Here is a 27,910-nt window from a genome sequence, read left to right as displayed (position 1 = left end):
AATACCTGTATCTACACAAACAGAGTCACAGCTACAAGCACAAATGCTGCTTGCCCATAAATCTGGGCATCACACTGGAAGACACAAGATGCACAAGGCATGTACTTAGGAAAGCAATTACACCTTTCTAGACAAAGAAGCACAGAGAGACAGCGAGAGAGACACAGAGAGAGAGAAGGGTGGGGGGTGAAGGAGAGAGAGATAGAAAGACAGGGAGAGAAAGGAAAAGAGAGAGAGAGAGAGAGAGAAGGGACGAGAAAAGGATGGAGAGAGAAAATGGGGAAAGAGAGAGACAGGAGGAGAGGGAAAGAGAAAAATAGAAAAAAGAGGGAGAGAGAACAAGAGAGAATGAAAGAGAGGGGAAGAGATAGAAAGGGGAGTTAGAATGAAAGAGAGAAAAAGAAAGAAATGGAGAGAAAAAGAGAAAGTGAGAAAAACTGAGAGAGAAGGGAAGAGAACAGAATAGAGAGGAGTGAGAAAAAGAGAAAACGAGAAAGATATAGAACGAGAGTGAAGAAAAGAGAGTGGAAGAGACAGGCAGAGAAGGGGAGGGAGAGAGAGTAAGAGAAAGAGAAAGGAAATGACAAAGGAGGAGAGCAAGAGAGAGAGAGAGAAAGAGAGAGAGAGAGGAAGAAAGAGAATGAGAGATGCAGATAAAGAGATGTAGAAAGGAGGAAGTGGAGAACAAATAGAGAGGTGAGGGAGAGAGAAACTGAAAGAGATGGGGGGAGAGAAAGAGAAGGGGAGAGTAAGAGAAAAAAGAAAGAAAGATGGAGATAGAGAAAAAGAGAGAGAGCACAAAAGAGAAGAGAAAAGGATAGAGAGGACAGAGAGAAAGAAAACAAGATAGAGATAGAACGAGAGAAGGGAAAAGAAAGGGAGAGAGACAGAGAAGAGTGGGGGAGAAGGGAGAGAGAGTAAGAGAAGGAGAGAAAGTGAGACAGAGTGGGAAAGAAAGAGAGAGAGAGGAAGGGAGAGAGAGGGAGAGAAAGTGAGAGAGAAAGATAATGAGACATAAAGAAATGGGAGAGAGGGGAGAGAAAGAGAAAGGAAGAGAGAAAGTGAGTATGACGGAGACAGAATCAGATTACAGTGCATGTTATAAGACACTTTTTATCATTAATAGTCACGCACGCATTAGCTGTGTACACAACACTAAGACTGACTGAATAAAGCATCATGCAGCATGCAGAACACAAAAAGGAGAAGTGAAAAACACAGGATAGTCACCAGAGGTTGACTAAAAAAACATGTTCAATGTCCTGTAGGATCTCTAGCTCTCTAAAGACGTTTCGGACCTCATCTCGCTCTATGCACTGCTGTTTGTTCATGTACTTCATGGCGTACATCTTCTCCGTGTCCCGCTTCTGCACGATACACACCTGCGGAAGAGAGCAAACACACACACACACACAGACACAGACAGAGTGAGAAACCTTAAGAAGCCTAAAGAACATGAATCCAGCGTTACGATTACATGTTTAAAATAAGCACCAACACATGCATGTATCTGCTAAAGATAAGCTGATTTTCTCTAAGACTGGTACAGAAAGAGTGCTTTTGATGAAATCCATTCAATAATCCACAGTTCTTTTTCAAAAACATCCGTTCTTTGGTCCCAACAAGTACATAGTCAGTACCTTTAAGAACAGCATTATAAAGCTACTGTCACATTATCTACACAGTGTATAAATGACACATGGTTTTATCTTTTTAAAATGTTAACTTTTTAATTCAAAGTCAACTGATCTTTTAATAGTAAGTTAACAGAACAAGAATCTGAGGAATACTCCCTGTCAACTTATTGTTTGAAGTCCAAATAACTCAAAATTTGAAGACAGCTCTACACTGACTTTTTAAAAGTTAAAACCCCAAATTCTTCACAGTATATTTTCTGCAGTCTGTCATGCAACTCACTGTGCGTGCATCTATTCCTTCTTCAAGACCTTTAATTGCGCCTTTTATAGGCCTGTAGTTTGTGTGTACCTTTACTGATTTTCTTCATTTTTAGGGGTCCAAGTGCCGAAGGTGCTGGGAGCCTATGGAATTGTTAATATTTTTCTTTTTTTTTCCGCTCCTGTAATGCTGATAATTATTTTAATCTTACACTCTTTTAATTGAAACTATGACCTCTGGTCTCCTATTTCTGAGTTAACACCACTTTTAGGAGCTTATTCAACAGCAACAGAAGTGATGAATTCTGTCAAGCTTTCAGATGGCAGAGGTCAGGATTAGGGTCAGAAATTAACCAGGACCATAGGGGGGTTTTGTGCATTCTGTCATAATCAGCCAGCCAATACAAAGCTGACGCTTCAGCAGGCTTATGAAGAAGATTTAGTGCCTGATCTTGAAAAAACATGAAATGCAATGCACAAATGACACTGCACTTCTTCACTGGTGAACAATTAGTGTGTGTGTGCATTTTACAAATTAAATACTGAAATCATGTCAGAGGAGAATAAGCAGGCAATCTACACAGCTACACCACATTCCACTATGTGGTACTCAATGTGGCAAAGCACATCATTACATTTCTTCATTGCACACTATTTCATCCCTTCACCTCTTAAAGTGCAAGGGCTGTGGTCCACAAATTGATTCCTCATTCTAAAAACTACATAGCTTACAGAATAATTCACAGTAATTATATAAGCAGTATATAGTAATTATATAGTAGTTATATAAGTCTTATTATTCAGTTATTAATCTTAAGCCTACAGTTTAATTATTTATTGCTACTGGTAATAATGAAGAAGGTAATAAGAATCTCATCAATCCCTGCATGTTTTATTATTTGTTGTGAGCATACTGACCAATCACAGGTGTTTCCTTGGGTATATAAGTAATGTTGGTCAAAAATAATGCAAGCCTGTCTTTAATTAGGTTCACTAATGTGTTTTCGGTATAATGCAATATTACACTCTCAGAAACAAAAAGTACAAAACTGTCACTGGGGCAGTTCCCCTCTGTCAATCGGGTGGTACCCTCAAGGGTACATTTCAACACCTTTAGTCAGGGAACATAATTGTGCCATAATCCATTGAAATTATATTTTCTAAGTTGTATTGACTCCACACACCTCGTCTCGTCTCCAGGCTTTTTATTTTATTATTCTGTTTTAAAACATTAGGTTATGAAAAGGTGCAAATATGTACTTTTCACCTGGAAAAAATATTTAAGGTGCACAACTGGACCTTAACACCACTGTTGTACCTTTGAAGGTACATTTACATTGTTTGTACCTTGATGAAAAAAAATGTACCTGCACAGCACCTTCATTTCTAACAGTGTATGTAGCTAAATTATTGCAATATGGAATATTGAACTATAGTCTTAAATCCTCACTCAAAATGGACCCTTTACACTGCCAGATTGATAATTAGCTTTACATGAGAAAGGCTCCCTTATTTTTGCTTTTCAAATATCACAATTATTTTTTTATCTTAAAACCAAAAATAAATGTGTCTTTTTCCCTTATATCGTTCAGCCCTAACCCAAGTCTTCATCGTATTTCCTTCAGGAGTGTGAGGGAAGCGTGCCACTGAAATGTGATCTTGGATTACAAATCTGATCTTGGATCAGCCTTCACTGGCAACCCAGGAGCTGCCAAGACTGGCTACATCCACACCCCCAAGATCAGCAGAGGGCTGTGATTGGGCCGTGATTACATTTCAGTGTGGCACACTTCCAGCACACTCCTGATTAAAGTGCATTGAAGACTATGGGGTCATAAGAAGAAATGAAATGATGTACTTAGCATTTAGTTTTGCTATGCTGAAAGCGCTTCATGGTGAAATGCAGTGCAGCTGTCTGAACTGCTTTCCAAGGTGAATTACACTCATTTCACAAGTTCAGCACTAATCTCTCCTAATTGTCAGTAATGAGATGAAGAGATGTCAAAACAACAAAATGAATTTTTTTGCTTTTCAGTGTTTGTGTGTTTTCCTGATCTGGTTGGCAATCTTTCTCATATAGACTAACATTGCAGGGAAATGTAAAACAAACCAACTGTTTGCAGCAGAGAGTCTCTCTAGAAGCAAGTTGTGGGCTGCCTTTCTGGCGCAAAAACAACAGAGACGACTGTCAAACTGTTATATAATAATAGCAAATATAAGGGCTGAAAATCCGTACACATAACCTGCATGATTTATCATCTGGCGGAGTGTCCAGGAACCTCCAAGTGAAGCTTTTCCCACACACAAGGCTTGTTTAATAACCTAAGCCAAACCCCTCTCTCCTCACAGGACCTGTTATTTTCCTTTTTTCTTTCTCTCTTGCCTTTAGCCATTCCATTTCCTTTTCTTTAGTGTCCATCATCAGCAGGTTCTGGGCATCCAAGCACTCCTCAGCCCAGCGCTCTCCTTGATGTCTCAATGTGAATGATACTTGCTCATGCACACATTCACACACCCTTTCTAATCTGGCAGATAAAACAATACCTCTGTCTGCCTTCTGAGAGAGCTTTTATACTATAGATCAGTTAAGCTCACTGAAGAGAGCAGAAACTGTACGCTGGAGTCGGCACAGGCTGCAGTTTCACTGTAGCAAACGATCCACGCTATCACATCTCACACACGTCTGGCTGTGTGTGTGAACACAACAGGATCAATCTCTGCCTGGCTAGAGAGCTGGCTGGTAACTTGAGATAGAGTAGAGTAAAGTGAAGGCAGGCTGCACTGCTGTTTGTACACTTCATTTTAAAGGAAAAGTCTGGTGAAGAATTGAATCTACACCATTTTTCCCAGCCTCACCCGAAATGGAGTTAACTATGTCTGGTATCTGAAGTTTGCTTCTTTAGTTTTGTACTGGATCCATGGAATTAATGTAGGCAATAAATAATTTAATGTACTAATTAGCATTGTGCAAACATCAGGCCTAAAATATCACATACATTCCTCAAACTAGTCCTGTCACAATAATTACACACTCACCTGATCACAATTATTTGAGCTGAGCACAATTATATATACAGTTATTAGTGGGTGGTATGGCCAAAATGTTTATCATGAAATTATTAAGATTTCTGACGATCTCCATACATCACAGTATAGCCTATTTATGTATCTTTTTATTAAATAAGACCATTTGAATGTTTAAGTAAACCTTTTTTTGTACATTAACAACACTGTATTATTCTAGGATGTCCCGTCAATTTTAAAGTGACATTATATAACATTTTTACCTTAAAATAATAGCTTCAAAATAATTTTGATTTTTGATACACTGACTAATAATAGGGAGAATGGCATCTCTGTCTTTGCCACTACAGGCCCACAACGCCTGCTATAGCACTATGTAACTTTAGAGGAGCGGGCACAAAACCGCTCACAAGAACTGTGTAACGCTTCATGGCACCACATCACACACCAACAACTATGGGTCTTCAGTTAGCTATAAGAAGCTAGCTCGGTATTCCCAGCATGGACATCATGAAGAGACCAAAGCGAGGAAGAGAAAAAGAGAGAGACCGGACAAGAGAACATCTCAGCTTTTACACACTCACAAAAGCCAAAAGAGATAAAAGGATGCAAGACAGCCTCAGAGCTAACTGGAAAACAACAGAAATCTGGCAGCAGAGTGTACATCACTGCCAACGTTATTTATGAAAGACCGCAACCTTCTCTGTGTCATTCCTGTCTCAGTTTTGTAGTTTTTCAGGATACCAAAAGTCACGTAACCTCAGTTCTGTTTCAAACCAGCATGCAAAGAAATAAATTTAGCTTACACCAAAACATTTGGTCAGCCTTCGTCAGTCTCACACCATATAAGCCTTGAAAGTTTGTAACCTCCTGTAATGAAATCCTGTAATATTACTCGACCTTGCAAGTTGACACGGTTCTTTCTCTTCTGATTTTGTCTTTAAAGGTGTTGTGCCAAATTTCATCTTGCAGGCATACAGACTATACTAATGATTTCAGTTATTTATACATAGAATCAACCAAATCACGAGTGTAATCTGTAGCGTCCATATATCTGCTTGCACACAGAGTCAGATTCTGTATCCATCACCTCGTCAACAAATGCACATGTACATGAAGGGGGGCTCACAGCACGATCTGTATTTACGACAGTGGTGCAAAAGTGAATATACTCTGCAACGGTAGAGCGGAAGACTAAAAAATACCAATTCTTGCATAATGCTGCTTTAATAAGAACCATTTTTACAACTGAAATAAATCTAAAACAATTTTATTGGGCAAAACAGTAAAAATAGTTCTGAACAATATACACAGATATCAACATTGCTTTCTCAATCTACCAAGGTAAAGGCAAGTGTGTTTAAGCACACAGCACCAACAATGGTACTACAAATTGTTTAACATCTGAATTCCTCCATCATCTGTCTCACATGTGTGTCTCTTACACTCAAGCTTTCATCTACGACTGTCAGGCGTTGCTGGACTTTGCCATTCACGCTACCAGTATTGGAGCAGCAGCTCAAGTGAGGGGCACCATAGGCAGTGTTCACGGAAAGCTGGCTAGTCTCCATGCTAAGCTAACGGCTAATCCCAAAAGACTGGCTTTTCCTTCCACTCTCTTTTCCCCCTTTAACTCATTGACTCATATATTCTGATGTCTGCTCCTTCATCAACAAGCTCCTTCACTTTACACTGCTACCGCAATTAGTGTGTTTTGCACTGTAAGTGAATTATGTTATTTGCTCATTGGCCACATACCGCTATAATGGCAGAAAATGCATTTATTAGACTCATCACAGGTCCAAAGTTCAAGCTTTTGACTGGTACTACAGCACCTTTACAGGGCAGAGGTTAATAATGTTTGTTTATCTGAGTTCAAGCTGTGTCTGTTGTCAGTTAAGAGCTACTAAGTATCTACAGCAAGGATGCAATTTAATAGCTGCGTACAATGAACAAAAGAAAATGAAATTGTTAGTCACAATTATTTAAATGGCAATTAGTTAATTTAAACTTTCATTAATGGCTTACCTCAAACTGGGTCAGGTGATCTCAAACAGGCTTGACTGTGTTTTCCAACACTGTATGATATATTGTTATCCATAAAAGTGGACTAAAGTATATGGTGCCTAGCAAAAAACATAGTGAGAGTCCGCCTTGAATCCTAAATTTTGTCCATATTTTTGTCCATTTCTTTGTCAAAAATCCTTGTAGCTTCAGAGCAAAACTAAAAAGGCAAACACCAAACATGACTTGGCTCATTTACCACATGTGAAGATAGAAGGAAATTGAAAACACTTTATATTTTGCTGAAATAGTCCTTTACGGTCTGTAGACAACAAAAAAACCTAAAGCTGGACTTCTAAAGCAAACTCACATTAAGGATTCTTGATTCAAATGCTTGAAAGGAGTAAGGTTTAATGAGAGTTGAAAATCTCTGCCTTTATTAGAGACTGGAACTGTCCCATGAGAGATAAACTCATGTAGGAGATCCCTCATATCTGTCATAGAGAGAAATGTGAGAAAATGCACTAATGTGATTACTGAGCTTGCTGTAAGTCATGTGCATGATCAGATATTGGTATTAATAATGCCTGTATGACGTTTGTTGGCACCACTCTCTTTGATGAGGATCTACGTCAAAATGTCCAAAGCCATGATATTGTACATGAAAGTTGTATGATCCCTTTAATGACAAGGCAAGAGTCCATTTCTGTCTTTAAAAATATGAAATATTGCAAACTCGATTACAAACTTCAAACAACACTTAATATATGACAAAACACTGAGTAAACACAACATACAGTTATATGATCATTTCATTTACTGAAGGAAAAAGTTATCCAACACCAACTGGCCCTGTGTGAAATAGTAACTGCCCCCTTATTCAATCAATTTACCAAATTTAGTTGATAACTGGGACAACCTATTATGCTCATTTTCAGTGTTCATCATTTTATTTTTGAGGTCTACTAGAATATCTTTACTTGCTTCAATTTTCCAAAAGCACATTATTTTTCTTATACTGTACATCTCTATTCACACTCTGTCCGAAAAGCCAGTGTGCTCTGATTGGTCAGCTCACTCACTCTGTTCTGACTGGTTAAGTGCCAAAGTGGTTCTGCCCCATGTTCCACTCCTGTAGACCCTTCCTTCTTAAGCAGCTGTAAACACAGTTGTAGCTATTTGTCCACTGGCGTCGGTTATGCCATATCAGTTTGAGCCAGAGTCCAATCCTGAAGGCCAGGTCAGTCAGGTCAGCATCTTCTCAACATGGCTACAAAACTCAACAAACTCTTTCCGACCTCCAGTAGTTGCTGTATGTTGTGTGAGGGTGTGCCAAACACACCAAAGAAAAAGAGAAAAAGCATAAAAGCATAAAGGTCCCCTTAAAATTAGACACACGCAGCCTTGATTACTGCCAGCCCCAATGAATCTAAATATCACTTAAAGAAGCAGTGATTTTTTTCCATTTAATATTCAGAAGCATGCAGCTCGCCTATCAACCTGTAGGAAACTGATTAGCATAGTCTTAGCAGCTTTAACCAATGAGCTCGCAAATCTTTTTCTTCTGTGGTATTCTGTGGTATATAACATGGTATTGCTCATGTGAAGACCTGCGGCTCATCATGATAAAATTGTTCAAACAAACCTACGAAACAATTTGAGTCTTTGAATCCATGTAACGAAAAAAAATGAAAGACATTGACAAATCACTTTTATACACAGCATTTTTTTCTTGCAAACATTACTTTTTGCCCCTTTAAATAGAATCTTTCAAGCCATGTAAAATAGGCTATAAGGTCCCAAGAGGCAGCAGATGATCAAAAGAAGTTCCCGAAGAGATGAGAAGCCATTTTTTAAAGGCTCTGTGACTCCTGCGAACCACAGAACCACAGTGAGAGCTATTATATCCAAATGCAGAAAATTTGGAACAGTGGTGAATCTTCCCAGAAGTAGCCAGCCTACCAAATTCCTTCAAGAGCACAGTGATGACTCACCCAGAAAGTCCCATTCTTAGAAAGTGACTGGGCAAACACAGTATCCACAGGAGAGCTGCAAGGCGAAAACCACTGCCAAGAAGAACATAAAGGCTCGTCTTATGCCTTGATGACCACTAAGCCTTTTGGAATCTTGTTCTGTGGACTGATGAGTCAAAGTGGAACTTTTTGGACATGGGGTCCCATTACATCTGCTAATATCTGCTAAAGCCAATGCAGTGTTCCACAGTAAGAACATCATGCCAGCAATCAAGCGAGCTGAGGGTAGTGTGATGGTGTGATGCCAAATATTTTTTTACAACACTGAACAACCTTTGCCTTTACTGAAGAACCCCTGAAGAAATCCCTATTTTAAGGATGTAGTCCATTTAGTTACTGAATAATAAGACAAAGAATGTAATAAGCTGTAATCTGCTGCAGCTTATACCAACCTTTTCTTCTATATTTTAGTTTAAATGCTTTTTTTTAAACATTAACTCTTTTAATGGAAATCCTGAATAAAAACACATATTGACACAGAGTAACACAACATCATTTGAAAATGACCGTTGGCCTTGGCCAGGCTAACATGCTTTATTAAGAATGTGGTACTTGCGGCTCCTGAGTGGCGCAACCGTCTGAGCGTTGGCCCTATCATCAGGAGATCGCAAGTTCGATCCTTGGTGATGCTACAGCCATCCGTAGCCGGGAGTCCAAGAGAGCACAACTGGCTTCACTCTCTCTGGGTGGGTAGGATGGCCCCACCTTCTCCCCCCATCATTTAACGCGATGCTAGTCAGCGCAGGCGTCTGTTAGCTGATGTAACAGATCTGGTGGTTGGCGCTTTCCTCCAAGCGCGTTCAGCTGTCCAATGACGTTGCGTGAGCGGCAGTCCGAAAAGAAGCGGTGGCTGGCTTCACAGGTCTCGGAGGAAGCCTGTGTTAGCCTTCACCCTCCTGGCGTTGATAGTATTGTGTGATTGGGGGAGTCCTAACTAGCGGGTGGAATTGGAGACGGAAAATTCTTTCTCATAGTAAATCACAGTCTGTGAAACTGCCTCACTGGGTTACTCATCAGTTATCAACAATGTCCTATTACATCACTCTACTGACCAGGCCTAAACTGTATAAAAATACTTCAGTCACCTTTTGTAGTTACTCTGATGAACAAAGTCAATAATATGCACTTAATAATCACTGATCTTAATAAGCACTGAACTGAATGTGTGTGCACACTCGCCCAACAACACATCACAGTACATTCAATAAAGTGCTTCTTTTATTTAGGGGTAACACACAGAAAGCTCCACTTCCACATGCTGATCCATTTTACTATGCACAATAGCTACTCTGGAAGCAGATTTTAATGAGGTAAACGAGACAAAGACTCTGACAAAAGTCTCTGAATGTATTGCCAGTGAGACGTTTGGTGAGATTCACTTTCTAAACAAGTGCCTTGGAAATTTGTTTTTGTAAGATTTAATGAGAGTTGAAAAACTGCTAACATCAGACATCGTTCCATGAGGGTTAAACTCACACAGAGGATCCTTCAGACCTGTAGTGTCAGTAATGGAGAGAAACAGCCAAACATTTACAAAAGAGAGAGAGAGAGAGAGAGAGAGAGCGAGCAGAGTGGACTGGATTTGTGGTGATAGCTCAGGTCCCCTCATTAAGGCCAGGCAGATGGCCTCTTCACTGCATTAGAGCAGGAGCGACAGCAGGAAATCTATTACTACCGCAAAAACACACCAGCTAATTGCCTCCTTCCTCTTCTCATCTCGCAGGAGCAGACAAGCAGAGCCATGGCGCAAGCGAGCAAGCGGTGTGTTTTCTCCCTCTCTTATTTTTCTCTAGCCCATTACTCAGCCCTGCTCTCTCTCTCTATTCCCTCTCATCTCTGCACTCTGGCACCACCCCTTCCTCTCCCTCTCTCTGGTTCTCCTGTTGTTCTTCACCTCTTCTCCTCCCTTCCACTCTGTTTCCCTCCTCTTCCTCTTTCCCCTGCCCAATTACTCTGGTTTCTCTTCCTCTTTTAGTCTGTCTCTGTGAGCTCTTTTTCTCCTTCATATCTTATTTTCTAACGTCTCTTCGCTTCCCTCACATCTTCCTTAGTTTATCTGGTGTTGTTCTTTGTCTCCTGAAATTCTCCACTGCAAGCTCTCAGTCCTCTGTCTTTGTCTGTGTCTTCTGCTACCACCAACTGTCGCACACATCTAGAGGAGTTAGACTGAAGAATTAAAGAGTTAAAGGGAAATTGCAATGATTTTTCTAAACTTCTGCATAATTACATGGTCAAGCTGTAAAGTTAATTAGAGTGGTTTGATGTGAAATGCTTCAGTATTGTTCACAGTGGTGGTGATAGGAGCAGAAAGTTCCCTCATAGAAAAGTGTTACATGAAGTGGTTGACAAGTACGGAGCCCTGCTGGTGACATCCTGTATAAATCAAAAAATAAATCCTAATGTGTGGCCACGACTTAGTAAGGAGTGGGAACGAGATAATAAAGTCGTGGCCACGATTTGTTAAGACATGGGAACAAGATCATGCCTTGTTAAGCTGTGGCCAAGGCTTAATTATCTCATTCCCACACCTAAGTCGTGGCCATGCGTTATTTTCATTTATACAGGATGTCACCAGTGGGGCTCCATGGACATCAGTTTAAAAGATATTTTTTCAAGTTCATTTTTGGTGGAGAGGTACATGCAGTGCTGTACGGCAAAATACTACCTAAAAAACAAGATTTACCATAATTTTACCATGATCAACATTACATATAAAAAAGGCAGGAGACATTTGTAGGTTCACTGCTGGTTTTGTATAGCAAATAAAATGGCTATATTTGTGTTGTAGACATTGTGACCCCTGGTTCCTATCACTACCATTGTAAAAAATCAGAATCAGTAAGCTTCTCTACAATAAACCATTTCAAGTCAAAACAGTCTGAATGACTTTGCATCTCAACGATTGAATCATGCAGAAATTTTGAAAAATGGGTGGAATTCCCCTTTAATTCAACTCCATAGCTATCTGAATTCTGTCAGAGTGCATTCACCAATAAGACCTCAGAGTACTACCTTTTGTATTTTCCAGAGGTTTTAGTCTTTGCACACTGTACGGCTTCAGTCCAGCAGGAGATGGAGCAATCAGGCTTCCAGTTCCCTGCACTCCTGATGAGACCCACTTTCCTCACCACTGCAGTCTAGAGTGCCAAGAGACCCACTCCACCTCTAACTGCAGCTCTGAGCGCAAGAGCTGATCTAGGATCAGAGTATCTACCACAAAAATCACCAGTTCTGGTCCTGGGGTGCTGCAACCCAGTACAGTTTGATGATTTTCCGGTTTAAATGCATCTACTAAACCTGGTAATTAACTGGCGGGTTGAATCAGGTGTGTTTGGGCTGAGAAATCACCAAACTGTATTGAACTCTGGTCCCCAGGTACTGGAACTGATGACCACTGCCCTACTGGTTCACACTGATTACAGTCACAGGAACGGGTCTGCACTGCTTTATGAACCTGCAGGCTCAGGTTTCCTCAGGAACCTCTCCCCTCAGCACTGGGAGGAAAGCAGCTGCAGCTAGCACGGAGGATAGAGGCAGTTACATGGAAATGGTTCACTTTCCAAACAGCTCACTACGGCTATGATATCCATAAAATTGCTTATGCTGGTTCATGGCATAATTTTTAGAAGCTAATCTACATTTTGCATGGTTTATAATATAGTTTGAAAGTAAATGATCCACGGTGCAGAAGCAATATTTCCCAAATGTACATTCGGTGGCAATGATAAAGTATATTCATTTGGTATGTTGGCCTCATAATCATGTAGAGCCTTAATGTACCATGCAGTAGTGCTACAGCTACATTAATATACCATGCAGTAGCACCGAACTGCAGGTTACAGAATGGATTAAAATGATTCACCATTTGAGGCCCTGCCTGGCCCAGCAGTGATTTAGCAACCTCTCAAGTAATTCACCCCAGACGACTCTGACAAAAACAACGCCTCATGATTTTCACCCTCCCCTAACACAGATAAACACCTCATTTATAGGCTGGAACGTAGCCTTTAGAGACAATACAGAGAGTTTAGCACAGCTAAAAGATCTCATCAGATTACCAACAAAACAGGAGGTACAAAGTGATGTGCTAAGAACAATATAGACTATTATCAAGCCAAAAAATAGACAAAGACAACACAATCAAACAAAGAACATGCACAATTATATACTTTAAAATGAATTCATTGAACAAAATCATTGATGATTCATTGAATTTTGGCCCATTCTTCCTTTCATAACTGCTTCAGTTCAGTGATGTTAGTAGGCTTTCTTCCATGAACTCCACACTTTAGGTCTTCCCAAAACATTTCTATTGGATTAAAGCTGGGTCTTTGACTTAGCCATTTAAAAATGTTTAATTCCTTCTGCTTCAACCATTCTTGGTAAACTGATGTGTTTAGGGTTGTTGTCATGTTGTGAGACCCACCTTCTGTTGAACTTCAGTTCACAGACAGATACTCTGACCTTCTCCTGTAGAATTTGCTGATACAGCTCCATTAATGATGGCAAAATGCCCTGGTCATGTGTCAGCAAAACAGCCCCAAACTGTGATACTGCCACCATCGTGCTTCACAGTTCAGATGAGGTTTTTATGCTGAAATGCATGGTTTGGTTTTTCTCATTTAAGCCAAAACGTTTTGGATGGATTTTTGGACAATCCATCCACATTCTTCCAGACTCATATAGGCAGTATTTAGGAAACTTTAAATAAGCAGCAATATTCTTGAAGAGCAATGGCTTCCTTCATTATTCTTCCATGCACAATATTTTTTTAGTGTTTACTTGATGGTGGACACTGACATTAGCTGGTGCAAGAGTGGCCTGCAGATCCTTAAATGCCCAGGGTTTTTTTGTGATCTCCCACAATATTATGAACCTTGTACTTGCAGTGATTTTCTGTTGGATGACCACTCCTGGAGAGGGTAACACTGGCGTTGAATTTTCTTCATCTGTAAACTATATACCTGACAGTTGACTGGAGAAGTCCAAACTCTTTAGAAATTAAATAAGTTTCCAAAAATTACTTAACTTTCTGAAATTGAAAAGTCGAAAATTGCCATTACCTTAATTGTCCTCTTTCAGAGACCTAGAGCATCAAAATAAACAGCATCAAAGCTGTGATAAATGATCATACCTTAATTTGCTGTCACTGGAGTGTGCGGCTGAGCATATGGGCAGCCTAATAAGAGGGCAGACATGTTTAACTAGGCTCATTCATAGTGCTAGCAGGAGTGTGAAAATATTATATTCCTATTAGTCCGGTCACTGTTTTTGGTTCCATTCCTCTGACAGGCAGATGGATGGACATTGAGCCACATCTCTCTGGGTGGATAATGGACACCAAAGAGAGAGTAATTAATTCCAAACAGTTATCTCCAAAATGCTAATGAAAGGAACTCTGTCCAATGCATTAGGCTCCTGCTGGCTGTATTTCACTGTTATACATTCATTATGAACACCTGCTTTTCAGCCTCAACCACAGATTAAACAGGACTCTAAAAGGTCAAGCGTCTCAAAAGAGAGTTCTGTCCTGCTGTTCTGCTGATTAGGTACAAAGGATGTTGCCAGTGCACACACTGCTGGGTGGCTAATAATCACGTTTTGGCCTGCAGAACCAATGAGAACCAGTCAGTCAACAGAATGCACAGCAGAGAGGGGAAAATTGACCTAAATGCATATTTAAGTATGAGTATTATTACTTCAATGAAATAATGACTGAAGTACAAGTAAAACTAGCTTAGCAAAAAAAAACAAGCTCAAAAAAGTGAAAGGCTGGCTTTACATGGTAAAACTTTCAAGCAACTAAAACCTAAAATCTATATGAAACTAAACTGCACTTGAGCACATAATGTAAAGCCTCCTGCAACTCATGTGAAACTCAGCTGCAACAGTTGCAAGCTCCCAACTTCTTGGAACAAGTTTCAGCAGACAGCCAATCAAAACACCAATAATGCATCACATGATCACATTGAACAACATGTTTTCAATCCACTGATATATATATATATATATATATATATATATATATATGTGTGTGTGTGCAAACATGTAAATGACAGATGTGTAAATTACACCACACAAGTGACTTTACAGTGACACCAATACGCTGTATCAAAAAACAAGCTGCTAATTTGGTTAACTAGTAACTGAATGTGTTGCGTGCAACACTGATTATTTTTTAATTACTTCAGGTAACTGCCAAGCTGCAAAGAAATGATGTTACTATACAACACTACAATAAATGCAAATGAACATAAATACAACAGAACTTAAAAGTTTTTTAAGTTATTATCTTGCTTAAAAGAATTTAAGAATTCTAAATATGGAAACACCAACTTGTGGTTGTGCCTTTGTGAAACACTGGGACAATGCTGACATTACACTAAGCGTAATCTGAAGCCACCGGCTGCACAACACACCTGCTTATCTTCCCCAAAGAGGGGCAGGGTGGCAGCAGAGCTGTCAGCTCAGGCCGATCGATCCATCCTGCTTTCAGCATGGCCATGAACGAAGCTCTCCAGCATGCAGAAAGCTGTCTGCTGTAATGTCCACCCATCTGGCTGCTGGAGACGCAGAATGTGAATGCGATAACTGGACTTCCCACTGGAACTCATTTCCAATCGACAACAACTCGCTTATTCACTTTTTGAGAACCTTTACAGAAACTTTGTTTACTCCTTTAAGTGACAGCACTGACTCAGTGCAGAGAATGCTTACAGCTAATATGCATCCATAAAACTGCACGGAAAAAGCAGCTAATGAACACAGTAGTCAATACAGACAAGAACTCATACTCAGCAGTCCGCCCCCAAAAGGCCAACCATAATAGCCGTGACTGGAATATAATATACTAAAACACATAGAACATTAATCACAATATCGCAGCTATTTCTCCAATAAAATACTGAAATTAGGGCTGTCACATTTGATTATATTAGTAATCAAATAATTTACTGATTATTATGATGATTAATCAAGTAATCAAACAAGGCTAAATAATACAAATGCACTGAAGTGTAACAAACCATGCCTGGCCTTTCAAAGATTCCAAAACACATTATTGGAGATCATGAGCTAAAGTCAGAGACCACCCTTTCATTTATTTAATTTCCAGTCAAAATTACCATTAATTGAGCTGTTCATTTTCAGCATCAGTACAAAAAGCAGAAAACATATAATTAACAGAGAAACACAAAGAAGCCTCAGTAACTAAACATAACATAAAATTTCAGTATTTAGTGTGTCCATCCTAAACTTTCATTACAGCTTCCATTTTCAGAAGGCTGCAGGAATATTTTTCCCAAACAGGGAGGTCTGGACTCTGGGGTGGCCAGTTCATTGTTCAGTGAACTGTGTTCTGTGAACATCAGTCTCTTTCCTTTTTTCAGCAAGGGCTTTTACATTATCTTAATATTTGTTTTATATTATATTTTATATTACATTTTATATTTTATGTTTTTTCAATATATTAAACTCAGCAAATAAAGAGAAACTGTGCACTAAAATTAGCAAAAAATTAGCAAAAAAAAATGAAATATACAAAGTGTGTTCAAAACAATCATTAAAACATGAAATTTGACCATTTTAAACTTTTGCATACCACTGTGTGCATGTGTGTGTATATATGTGTGTATATATATTATGTACAATATATTATAATTATTTTATATTATAATATAATATGTAATTGGTCAGATTGCATGTAACCTTAGAAATAATGCAAACAAACACTAATGCAGTAAATAATTTTGATATCTTACAAAGTTTGGTTCCTGCTGCCCCAGCTAATGCATGGATTTGTTCAAAACCACCAGCTGTACACATGACTCAACATAACATAAAACAGTATGGATTAGCCAAATACTACCTGCCAAAAATGCATATAAATGAGTAATACTAATAATTATAATAATGATGCATTGCATTTATAGAGCACTCTTGCACTCTGACAAAGTGTTTCTAAAGGCATATATATATATATATATATATGTATTCGTTTTGTAAGACAGACCAGTAGGGCTATTTGAAATAATCATTCTTTTTTTAAACAATGTGTTTTTCCTGATGGAGTAATCATGTGTAATCTAGTAAAGGTGACAGCTCTAACTGAAACAATGCAGTCCCTTACAGAGCCTCACAATATATGCATATCCTTACATAAACTGTCAGTGATTTTATTTTTAAAAAATCAGAGCTCATTTGCGACAGACACTGCAGAACACATCCAGGCCTGTCAAAGCTCTCAGAGAAACGGTGACACAACTGAACAAGAAAAATATTCTTTATCTCTTCTGACAGGCGCAATGCATTATCTAGCTCAATTTGACACATCCATTCCATCAATAACACTTTCCAGTGTCTTCCTCTCGCTTTCTTTCTCACTCTCAGTCTCTCTCTCGCTCACTCTCACCTTTGGCCGCCATGTTTTATGCATATGTTCACAGTTCTTCAGCATATACAGAATCTTTAAATGGGCTTTGAAGTGGAAAAAATATGGTGGCAAGAAAAGTAAGAGAGATAACTGGATTCAAATCTGAGGAAAAGTGGGCTGACCTTAGAATTCACAATTCACAAAACAGAAGACTTGTGGATCTCAAATATATCAGCTGTGTCCAGCTTCACTACATTCAACAGAGAAATGACTTACAAATACAAATGATTAGCTGTTAACAGAGAGAATATATAAACGAAATGTTCCTAGAACATCAATATACATCATAAAGTATAAATACAGGGACTCAAAGCTTCCAAGGTGCCACATTATTTTGCTTTTTACTTCAAAGCATTTTTCTCAAAGCTGCCTCTCTTAGCTTTTGAAAGGCGAGGCTTCCCTTGAGAAGAACAAATGGGTAAAGGCGTGCAAAGGCAGAGAATAAGTTTTCTAGCCGTTTACAGGCCAGCCTGTGACTCTGTCAAAACAGCTTAAAGTCCATCAACTCTTCAAATGCTGTTTTTATAGAACTATTAATATTTAACACACCGCAATAGGGCACTTCTTAGCATAGTGTGGAAGAGAGACAGACAGACAGAGAGAGAGAGGGAGAAAAAGAGAGAGAGAGAGAGAGAGCAAGAGAGAGAGAGTAGAGAAAGAGACAGATACATAAGAGACAGAAGGAAAGAGAGAGAGGGCAACAGAGAAAGCAATAGATGCAAAGGAGAGAGAGAGATACAATAGACTCATAGGGAGAGAGAAAGGGTGAGAAAGAGTCTGAGAAAGAGACAGCTGCATAAGAGACAAGGAGAGAGAAGAGAGAGCGAGCAGAGGAAAAGAGAGAAACAGATAAATAAAAGGGAGAGAGCAGGGAGAGAGAGAGAGAAAGAGAGAGAAAAGAGAGAGATAGAGAGAAAAAGACGGAGAAGGGACAGATAGATAAAGACGCGAGCAAGAGAAATAGAGACAGAATGAGAGAGGCTGATATGAAAGAGAGAAAGGCTGAGAAAGAGAGAGAGAGAGAGAGAGAGAGAGATGGCAAGAGAGTCAAAGAAAGAGATAGATACCTAAGAGACTGAAGGAGAAAGAGAAGCAGGAAATACATAGATAATAAAGAAACAGAGAGAAAGAGCGAGACAGTGATAGATGCGTGAGAGAGAGAGTTACAACAGAGAAACAGAGAGAGACAGAGAGAGAGAGAGAGACAAAGAGCGAAAAAGAGAGTCAGAGAAAGGGACAGACACATAAAAGACAGAAGGAGACAGACAGAGAAGGACGCAGAGAAAGAGATAATGTGAAGAAGAGAAACAGAGAAATACACAAATACACGTTTGTTTTTCATGCATTGATTATTGTTCTATTTTATTGTATCCTGTCTTTTTAAAATTACAGCTCTACAACTTAGCAATTTTGCAATGTTTAACATGTTAAGATCAAATGTTTTTCTTTTTTTTTTGTAATTCCTAGAATCTAATATGTTCACCTTAAATCATTTATTTCTGTTTAAAAATCTCTGGCAAGCTTTGGCAATAAAGCATAGAGGGTGAGAGGCAGAGAAAGAGATATATAAATAAGGGACAGAAGGAGAGAGTACAATGGAGAGAGAGTGATACAGGGAAAGAGAAAAAAGAGTGAGACAGAAGGAAAGATAATACACAGAGAGAGACAGTGAGACGGAGAGAGGCAGAGATAAAGAGAAAGGAACAGAAATAGACACATAAGAGGCAGAGGAGAAGAGAGAGAGAGAGAGAGAGAGAGAGAGAGAGAGAGAGAGAGAAGAGGATAGAGAGGGAAGAGATAGAGAGAAGGGAGAGAAAGAAAAGGAGGGAAAGAAAGGGGTATAGATACAAAGAGAGAGGGTGAGAGAAAGAAAGTGAGAAAGAGAAATAGAGAAAGAGAGAAATAGAGAGAGAATGATACAGAGGAGAGAGAAAGAAAGAGAAAAAGAAGAGAGTGAGACAGAGAGGAAGAGAGTGAGGAAAGGCTACAAAAGAAAATCAGAAAGGTAGCAGAAAGGAAGAAAGCACTCTGTGGGTAATGAGATGCACATTTGCAACAAGCCATAATCCCTCGCTGTGTGTATTTTCTTTGCTTTAATATAACTTCCAGTCCAAATTACAACATTAGGCCTGCAGCTCAAAATTAGAGTCACAACTGCATTACGCTGAATGAATTACCTCATATTTTGTAATGAGAGAAGAAAAGATTCTCTCTACTTGAGTGATACTGACAGCCTCTCTCTCATATCTAAGCTCCCACCCAGGGTTCCGCACCTCAGTGCTGCATTTCAACCTGATGTTAACATGTAACTAAACGAAAATTAACCACGACATGAGAACCTTAATGGCTGAACATGTGTCCATTAGTCTTCCAGACATGCTACACCGCGTGATCCTCTCAGCATTAAGAGCAGCATTACGCATGAACACAAAATGCTTATTAAACCAAGTGTGGTGATTTCGGGATGTACTTTTATGTTATGCTTCAAAGCCTGGCTGTCATGGTTATGAATGAGCGGGCCGCAGTGTTTGCAGGGGCTGATGGCTGTTTTAAGCCCTCCCTATCCCCTCGGTTCCGCTATACTTAGCAGCACTATCCATTGTTGTCACAACGCGCTCCTCGTGGGACAGCCCGGCCCGCTTGAAGGAAAGCGAGCACGCCGTGTTAAATCTAGTGGAGTCAGAAAGCGAAAGGATTTTTTTTCTGGGTCATGGAACTTGCTGAGTGGGGCAACAGCGTCTGCGAGCCGTAAAGAAACAAAACATGAGATATGGGAATATGACCTAACTGCTCTGCAACTACTTCTACTTCTTCTGAAATATTTCACGCCGCATCAGTCTGAAGTGATTTGACTGGACGAATTAGCCCACGTTCTCACTCTCAGTGACTCTGAATTAATAACAGCACAGGAAGACAGTAAGACTAATTGTTCTAGAATACATTACACACACACACACACATACACACACACACATACACACACACACATACACACACACACATACACACACACACACACAACCCACCACAGCAGCAATCAGATGCAGGGAGCAACGGGAAATCCAAATAAGTTTTTAAACCCCGATAAGCTTGTCAGCTGCAAGGAGAAATAATTTCCTCTTATTTAATTTGTTTTTTCCTCGACGGCCTGCTTTATATCTTGGGTGACAGGCAGGAGGAAATGAAAGTGTTTCTGGGTCTCAGATGCCATTTGCAAAGCAGTGAGGCATAGTATCAAGCCACAAATGCACACACACACACACACACAAACTCACACACATGAACACTACCACTATTAATAAGAAAACAAGACGCAGCCCCAAGTCTAGACCGTCTTGAAAAAAAAAAAGAAAGTTACAGACTCACCTAAATAAAGGAAGAAAAACGTTTTGCCATGCGGTACCTCAGCACCACATACTTACCCTTATGAATCCTGAGATGTCTTTGGAACAGTTAAGTCTGTTAGTCTGTCAAGTATATATATACACCAACCAGCTACTTCATTAAGTACACCTCTTCGTTTCTAAACTCATTGTCCATTTTATATTTTAGGTCCACAAAATATCTACAATTTCAAACTGCAGTCCATCTGTTTCTCTGCATAATTTGCCAGCCCCCTTTTACCCTGTTCTTCAATGATCAGGACCCCCACTGGACCACCACAGAGCAGGTATTATTTAGGTGGTGGATCATTCTCAGCACTGCAGTGACACTGACGTGGTGGTAGTGTGTTAGTGTGTGTTGCGTTGGTACGAGTGGATCAGACACACCTGTTAGACAAAACTACAATCAGTCAGTCTCAGTATTCAAGCACCTGATCAAGTGTGATGCTGCTTTGTTGCAATGAAAACCTGCAGCCACACCAGCCCTTTGTGAATAAGATTGGAAACACCTGATCTATTTGACATGCCTACCTTGTTGGTCCACCTTGTAGATGTAAAGTCAATAAGAGACAATAGCTCATCTGTTGCTACACAGTCTCTGTTAGTCATCTGTTAGGTCCTTCATCAGTAGTAACAGGATGCTGCCCACAGGACGCTGTTGGCTGGATATTCCTGGTTGGCAGAATATTCTCAGTCCAGCAGTGACACTGAGGTCTCCAGCAGCACTGCTGTGTGTGATCCACTCATACCAGCGCAACACACAGTAACATGCCACCACCATGTCAATGTAATATAGCTGACATATAGCTGACACATCAAACTGCTGATTGAGCCTAATTTCTCTCCTCTATTTATGCATAAGAGCTGAGCAGCAACCATCCCGATTGTCAAAGTGTGTGTGTTGGGGGGCAGGCAGCAGTAAGAAATAAAAGGTTTCATTCGAACTACAGCAATACTTTCACCAAACACAAAATTGTGCAGGTTTCACTTCTTGGGAAATGTCTCGTCATCCAGCTGAAACTGATTTTAATTGGTTCTGCTGAGCCTTACTCTGTTCTTGCCTAGGTATACACCTCACATGACTTCTCTCCACATAACATTAAAACAACACTATTAATGATAAGCTACGTTTATGGACATATTCAAAATAACCAGGTCAAAGAAGCTTGGTGATTCCTAATACCAGTGCACCAAATGGAGAGAGATGCAGACTCACAAGTTGCCCGGGGCCACAGAGCGACACATTTCTCCAGGGGAGCTTCCTCAGCCACTATCTCTTGCTATGAACTGACAGTACACCGTCTGCAGCTCTCAAAGGTTCGATTAAACATCTTTGGGAAAAGGAAAGGCTCCTCACCTCTGAGGCACATCTCTTTTTGGTATGGAAAAAAACGTTGGGATATGACTGCTGGTCTGCTGATGAAGCTCTAGAGCACTGCAGAGTACAGCATTCTGTAGCATTTAGCACACCTGTTCAACTAATTACAAAAGCCTTTTAAGTATCATTCAGAAAAGGGAAAATACTATGGAGGGCTGTGATCCTGCAGGACCTGAACTCTAGAGGGTCAGCTCACCATCAGTAACTACTAGGGCTGAGTCCTACTGGCCTTAAATAATATATGAGCTGCATTCATACAGTCACTTTTGTGGAATCAGTCCTCTTTCTTGAGGACTATCGGCCATTTCTTTCTACCATTCAAATCACAGTCACATAGGGTGTGTTCAAAACAAGGCAGAAATTGAAATTGGATTCCTGTCATTTGCTAAATGGTTCAAATGAATACACTGAATGAATCCTGCATACTTCTGAAAGGCTTGTCTGAGGCAGGGGCGTAGCCACAGATAAGCCCGGGTAGGCCTGTTCCTGCCCAGACTGATCACAGGCCTACCCAATCAAATAGGGGAAGAATATTTTATTCAGCTGCATTTATTTAAGATAATGAAATCTGGTTTGTTTTCTGTGGGTGCTGTTATTGTATTATGGCTAATCAAAATCATTATGCTCTCCTTATAATTCTTTCTGCTGACAATCCTCAGAGCAAATGTGACTTAAAACAATGGGAGCCGTCTGACCCAACAAGTTTGCACTCAAATCAATTCCGAAAGTAAATTTCCTGTCACCAGAGGTTCTTATGCCATTTTGGTACAAAAACTAGGATACTACCATCTGGCAATATGTTTATAATGTATGGACAAGAACTTCAAGGCACGCATTTTACAATTTTGCGTCTGATTGCCAGTTTGTAGTAAGGTGCTTCTCCAGGTCTCACTGCATAATAGAATGATAACTGCATTTCCCAACCCCATATTCACACACAGACTGCATTGTCGCTATGCGTCTTGTGCGTGCATAAAAGCACAAACAAGTCTGGTTCAGTTTCACTTTTTTATATATTATTATATATTATCATTATTGTGTCATGCGATAAAAGTGAGATTTGTTGAGATTTGTTTTGAGTGATTATTTTTAGCTGAAACTTGTTGTGTGCGATTCCCTCTCTCTGCCTGACTGTGTAGCACCATCACAACAAAAAGACAAGAAATTCTGTAAAAGACTGATGTTAAGTGTGAGATGCTCCCCAATTTTGAAAGCTGTTAAGATTTTTTTAGCGGTGTAGTGCATGTCCGGCTTTACAAACAGCAACAGCAAAAACAGCATCACAATTACTTAATTTACAAGACTCTGGTTTCTTCATAAAGCCAAAGTGTGTCCACACATCTGACTTGAATTGCAGCAGCTGGTTGCTGCACCATGACTAATGTGTAGTGAACAGCAAGCCGGGTACAGTAGCATACATGATTACATGATAGCTGGTTAGCTAGTCTGGGTGCAAATACAGCTCCAGTTTGACTGACATATGCTACATTTCCATGACTGTCACCAAAGTCACATTTCTTTCTATTATAAAGACTCGTCTTTTATCATGAATGTAGGGATATACGAAAGGAAATAATGTTTTTTTTTAATGCATATGTTTAAATGTAGACAATAGTGATATCCATTTTGATCTATATTCTGGCTGTAAAAAGAGGTCTATGATGAAGTGATTTTGACTAAAGTCACTGTGTTCCTGTGAGGCCTAAAGAAGCTGGTTTGGGATGCATTTCTTATTCAGAGTTTGGCAAGAAAGAACTTCTTTTTTCATTATCCACATTTCAACTTAAAGAGCTGTATTACAGAAAAATCCCAACTCTAAAATCTTTTCTGTTCAGTCACCATGACAACTTCAGTTAGAATTGAATTTAGGACACTTCCCAACTGCATGTTAGGAAATGTAGCTATTACAGAAGAACAGTTTCTAATTTTATAACCTAATCCTAACTCCAAATAAGAAAGCAGTATACAGAAGCATCCTAATGAGACCAAATTTCCTAAATACTGTTCTAATTCCAGCAGTGTCTTAATGTCCATTTTAAACTACTGAAAACTAATAATACAGTGATTTTTTAGGCAGATGTGTCAGGCAGCATAACAACTTCACTATAAATGGCATAGTGGCCTTGCACTTATTTTTATTGCATAATGATGTTTTTTGTCTTTGACATTAGCATGACTCACATGATGGAAGCTTTGGGAAATGGAAATTGAAACTAGGAAACAATGATGTCCTGCTAAAAAGCACAGGATGCTGTCACAATAGTAACTTTTTATTTTTAAAAGATATTTTGATAATATTTTAATTTGTATTTAAATAATAACTTTTCATTTAGGAGTCTGCATGTTCTTCTGTTCCAGTTTCCTACCACAGTCCAAAAGGCATGCAAAAGACATGCAGTGAGGCCAACTGGAGATACTAAATTGCCTGCCTTGTGCCCAATGAGCGCTGGGGTAGGCTCTAGCACTTCCCACAACCCAGGAGGATAAGCGGTTTAAATAATGAATAAATTAATTAACCTAATTTTTTAATAACTTGTAATAACTTCTCCAACTTCCAGTTAATTAGCCTTTTTTACATCACAGCTAGCTGTCTAGCTACCAAACTTCTTTACATCATTTCAATTGTGTTGACGTTTCAGCTGTGCCTGTATCACTGCTTGCTTGTTTACAAACATAACAATTGATTATCAACTTTGACTGAGTAATTTAGGATTTTCTAAGATAAGATTTGTTCCCTAAACTAAGATAGGATTTGTTTCTGTAATACAAATTTGTGAAAAATCCTTTTTTGACGTTGTAAGATCCTAACTTAGGACAAAAGAAAGGAAATTTCTGTAATACAGTGCCTGATTCCAAAGTTGCAGCCCCTTTTTAATCCACATATTGCCTTTATTCCATAATTCACATCACAGTTAGCGGAGCACATGCTGTTCAGTGAACGATTTTTTCCATTGCTCTCTTTCCAAGTCAAGGTGAGCTCACGCTGAACGCTCTGAGATATGAATGAGGAGGAGGAAGGCTATTATTCTGCCCCGCCCTCCTCCTTGAGAGCCTGCATGCACTCAAAAAGACGTGTCACTGCTGTCTGCCCAGTCTCCCATGATCCTGAGATGGGTAAAAGAACACAGGCAAGCCCCGGCTGTGGAAGTCTCTGCAGGAAACACATCACGGCCTATCCATCTCAGCGGGACGCAGGCACACATAGCCGTGTGATCAGCTGCGAATGATGGCTGAGGGAAGGGAAGAGGAGGGCACAGCAGGGGCGAGAGAGGCTAAAAAACACCACACACGCTGTGAGCAGCCCTTTTAACACCGCAGGCTAACACGGCAACCTGCACTACCTCCTGCACATACACACACATACGCACAGGCAATCACACACACATAGAAATGATGAGCGGACTAATATAAAAATGCTGCCACTGATACCAGTACTGACTTTAGGGGATAAATTGATAATATTAGTCAATATCATTTCATATCACAGATAGCAAGAATATACATACAATACACATCAGCCTACTGACTTTATGCCACTGCTCGTCCACCCTCGGACCACCAAGATCAACAACGACAATCTGTATACAATATTTAACTAGTTTTTAATCTCCTCAAACAGATTTTAAATGCACACAGGTCTATATTATATGCACTAGGTCTAATATAAAATGATTTTGTTGAAATGGTTGCTGTCTCTGCTAGATACGTTACAGTTGTGTAACTGGCATTATTTATTATACTGCTGTTAAAATGCATTAGTAAACTATTTTACAAAGGATAATGAGAGGAAGAAATAAAGGAAAAATAAGTAAATTTGTGAGTGGAAAATGAGCAATGGAAAATGGTATTTTGTCTAATACTCTGGGCCTATATTCAGATTAAGTGAACTATTAAAAGTCATAATTTAGTTACATACACTTTTAAACAAACTACTTTGTATAATTTCATGTTTGAAACCTTTAGAATTATAATGTGTTGCAAAACAGGGCATATTTAACAGTATTCAATCGACTAAAAAGCTGTCTGCAAATTCTGAGTGTCACGTAACAAAGGCTTTTATTTTGGCATGCTTTTAAGAAAGAGTAGACGGAGTACTGCATCATAAAGTGACCTTCATGGTGCAATGCCAAGGTCTAAAGCCCTTTCACAGATAATGAAAAATTGACAATTTTAAGTTACGGTTAGGCTGGTTCAGTTTACCAAGTCAGGTGTATGAAACCATGAAATGTGTTGTTATAATAAGGGTTTATTTATTTTAACATTGCAAGCTTAAACTTGAGTACTAGCAGATACAAAATGCACATGATATATTTTTAATGAACTATCATTTTGAAAGCCTTATTTGTCAGCACCCCATTAATGTACCAAGTTATTAAAACCATTATGCTGCTAATGGAATAATGTATGAATGTTATGTTGCTTGGCATCCACAGCCTACTGTTCATGAATTTCATTGCTTGGCAGAAGAATTGTTTATTGGGATTAGTGTTAAAAAAACAATAAAACTGCTGAAAATTAGAACATTAATGTATTGTATCACATTGTATCTGTCAGTGTTTTATTTGACTTTGTTAACTACGGCCCCTCAACTATGGCAAAATCACTATAACACATGGTCTCTTTGTGGACTATTAATATAATATTGTGAAATATGATTACATTTCTTAATCTTACACTACCACTCAAAAGTTGGAATCATTGCTCAAAGGTTTGGGGCACACTTATAGCCTCTACAGCTTTAGATTAGAACAGCGGTGGGAAACTCCAGTCCTGGAGGGGCCAATGTCCAGCAAGCATAGAATGTTGATTTTTCCACCCAAGCACACCTGATTCACCTCAGTAGTTAACTGCCAGGTTTAGGGAGTGTTATGAGCAGGAAAATCACCAAACCGGGTTGGTCACTGGCCGTTCAGGACCGCAGTTTGCCACCCCTACCTGCACAGAAGACAGAAGCATGCACAGCTCCACACACACTCACACACAGCTCACACATACGCATCACATGCTTTCCTCATGTACAGGGTACATCAGATCTCTGGCAGATTGTCAGATGCACACACAAATCACATGCCCACACACGCCAGACATAAAACACACTCACACACACACGGCACAATCAGCGGAGGTTTGTCTCTAATGACACCCCACCCCTGTGTGTTCTGATCAGACTCCTCCTGCTGTGGAAGGCTCGGGATCTGAGATGAGCTCTTTCATAGGCCTGTCTCTCTCTCAGCTGGAGAGACGGAGCATTTCTCCGCTTTGCGGCTGTGCTACTGCGCTCCTGGCTGAGGGCTGGGGGCTCTGACTGAGCGGGCTTTCTCTACAAGGACATTATGCATTATTCAGCCCCGCTCCATCCACACCGAGCACAGAAATGCAAGCACTTGTGTGCAAACTGGGTGGCTGCATATGAAATATGGCCTTGTGTGTGAAGTTTGAGTTAATAGCACCATTGTTTTACAAGGTTCTTATTACCAACTCTCCCTCTATATATCTCTTTTCCTCTCTTTTTATCTCTTTTGCTTTCTTCTCTTTCCCTTTCTCTCTCTTGCTTTCTCATTCTCTCTCTCTCTCTCTCTCTCTCTCTCTGTCTTAGTCCCTCTCTTTACTTCTCTATCTCTCACCCCATCTCTCTGACTTCCTTCTCCCCCCTCACTCTTTCTCTGTCTCTCTCTTACTCTTTCTCTCTCCTTTTCTCTTCCTTTTTGCTCTCTCTTTCTTCCTCTTTTTCTCCATTTTCCTCTTTTTAATGTTTATTGCTT

At 39.7% G+C, this 27,910-nt stretch overlaps 1 protein-coding gene across 2 annotated transcripts in view; it reads right to left on the bottom strand.

Annotated features, from left to right (window-relative positions):
- LOC118810649 (serine/threonine-protein kinase 32C-like) overlaps positions 1 to 27,910 on the bottom strand; it is a 112,018-nt gene that overhangs the window by 46,822 nt on the left and 37,286 nt on the right. For both annotated transcript variants that reach the window (XM_036574590.1, XM_036574591.1), the window contains exon 3: positions 1,231 to 1,382. In XM_036574590.1, coding sequence (XP_036430483.1) covers positions 1,231 to 1,382 — 152 coding nt within the window. The remainder of the gene's footprint in view (positions 1 to 1,230; positions 1,383 to 27,910) is intronic.

This window comes from Colossoma macropomum, unplaced genomic scaffold, assembly GCF_904425465.1.
Source record: "Colossoma macropomum unplaced genomic scaffold, Colossoma_macropomum, whole genome shotgun sequence".
In the NCBI taxonomy this organism is placed as follows: domain Eukaryota; kingdom Metazoa; phylum Chordata; class Actinopteri; order Characiformes; family Serrasalmidae; genus Colossoma; species Colossoma macropomum.
Note: the sequence above shows the minus strand (reverse complement) of the source record. Positions and strands in the feature narration are given on the sequence as shown.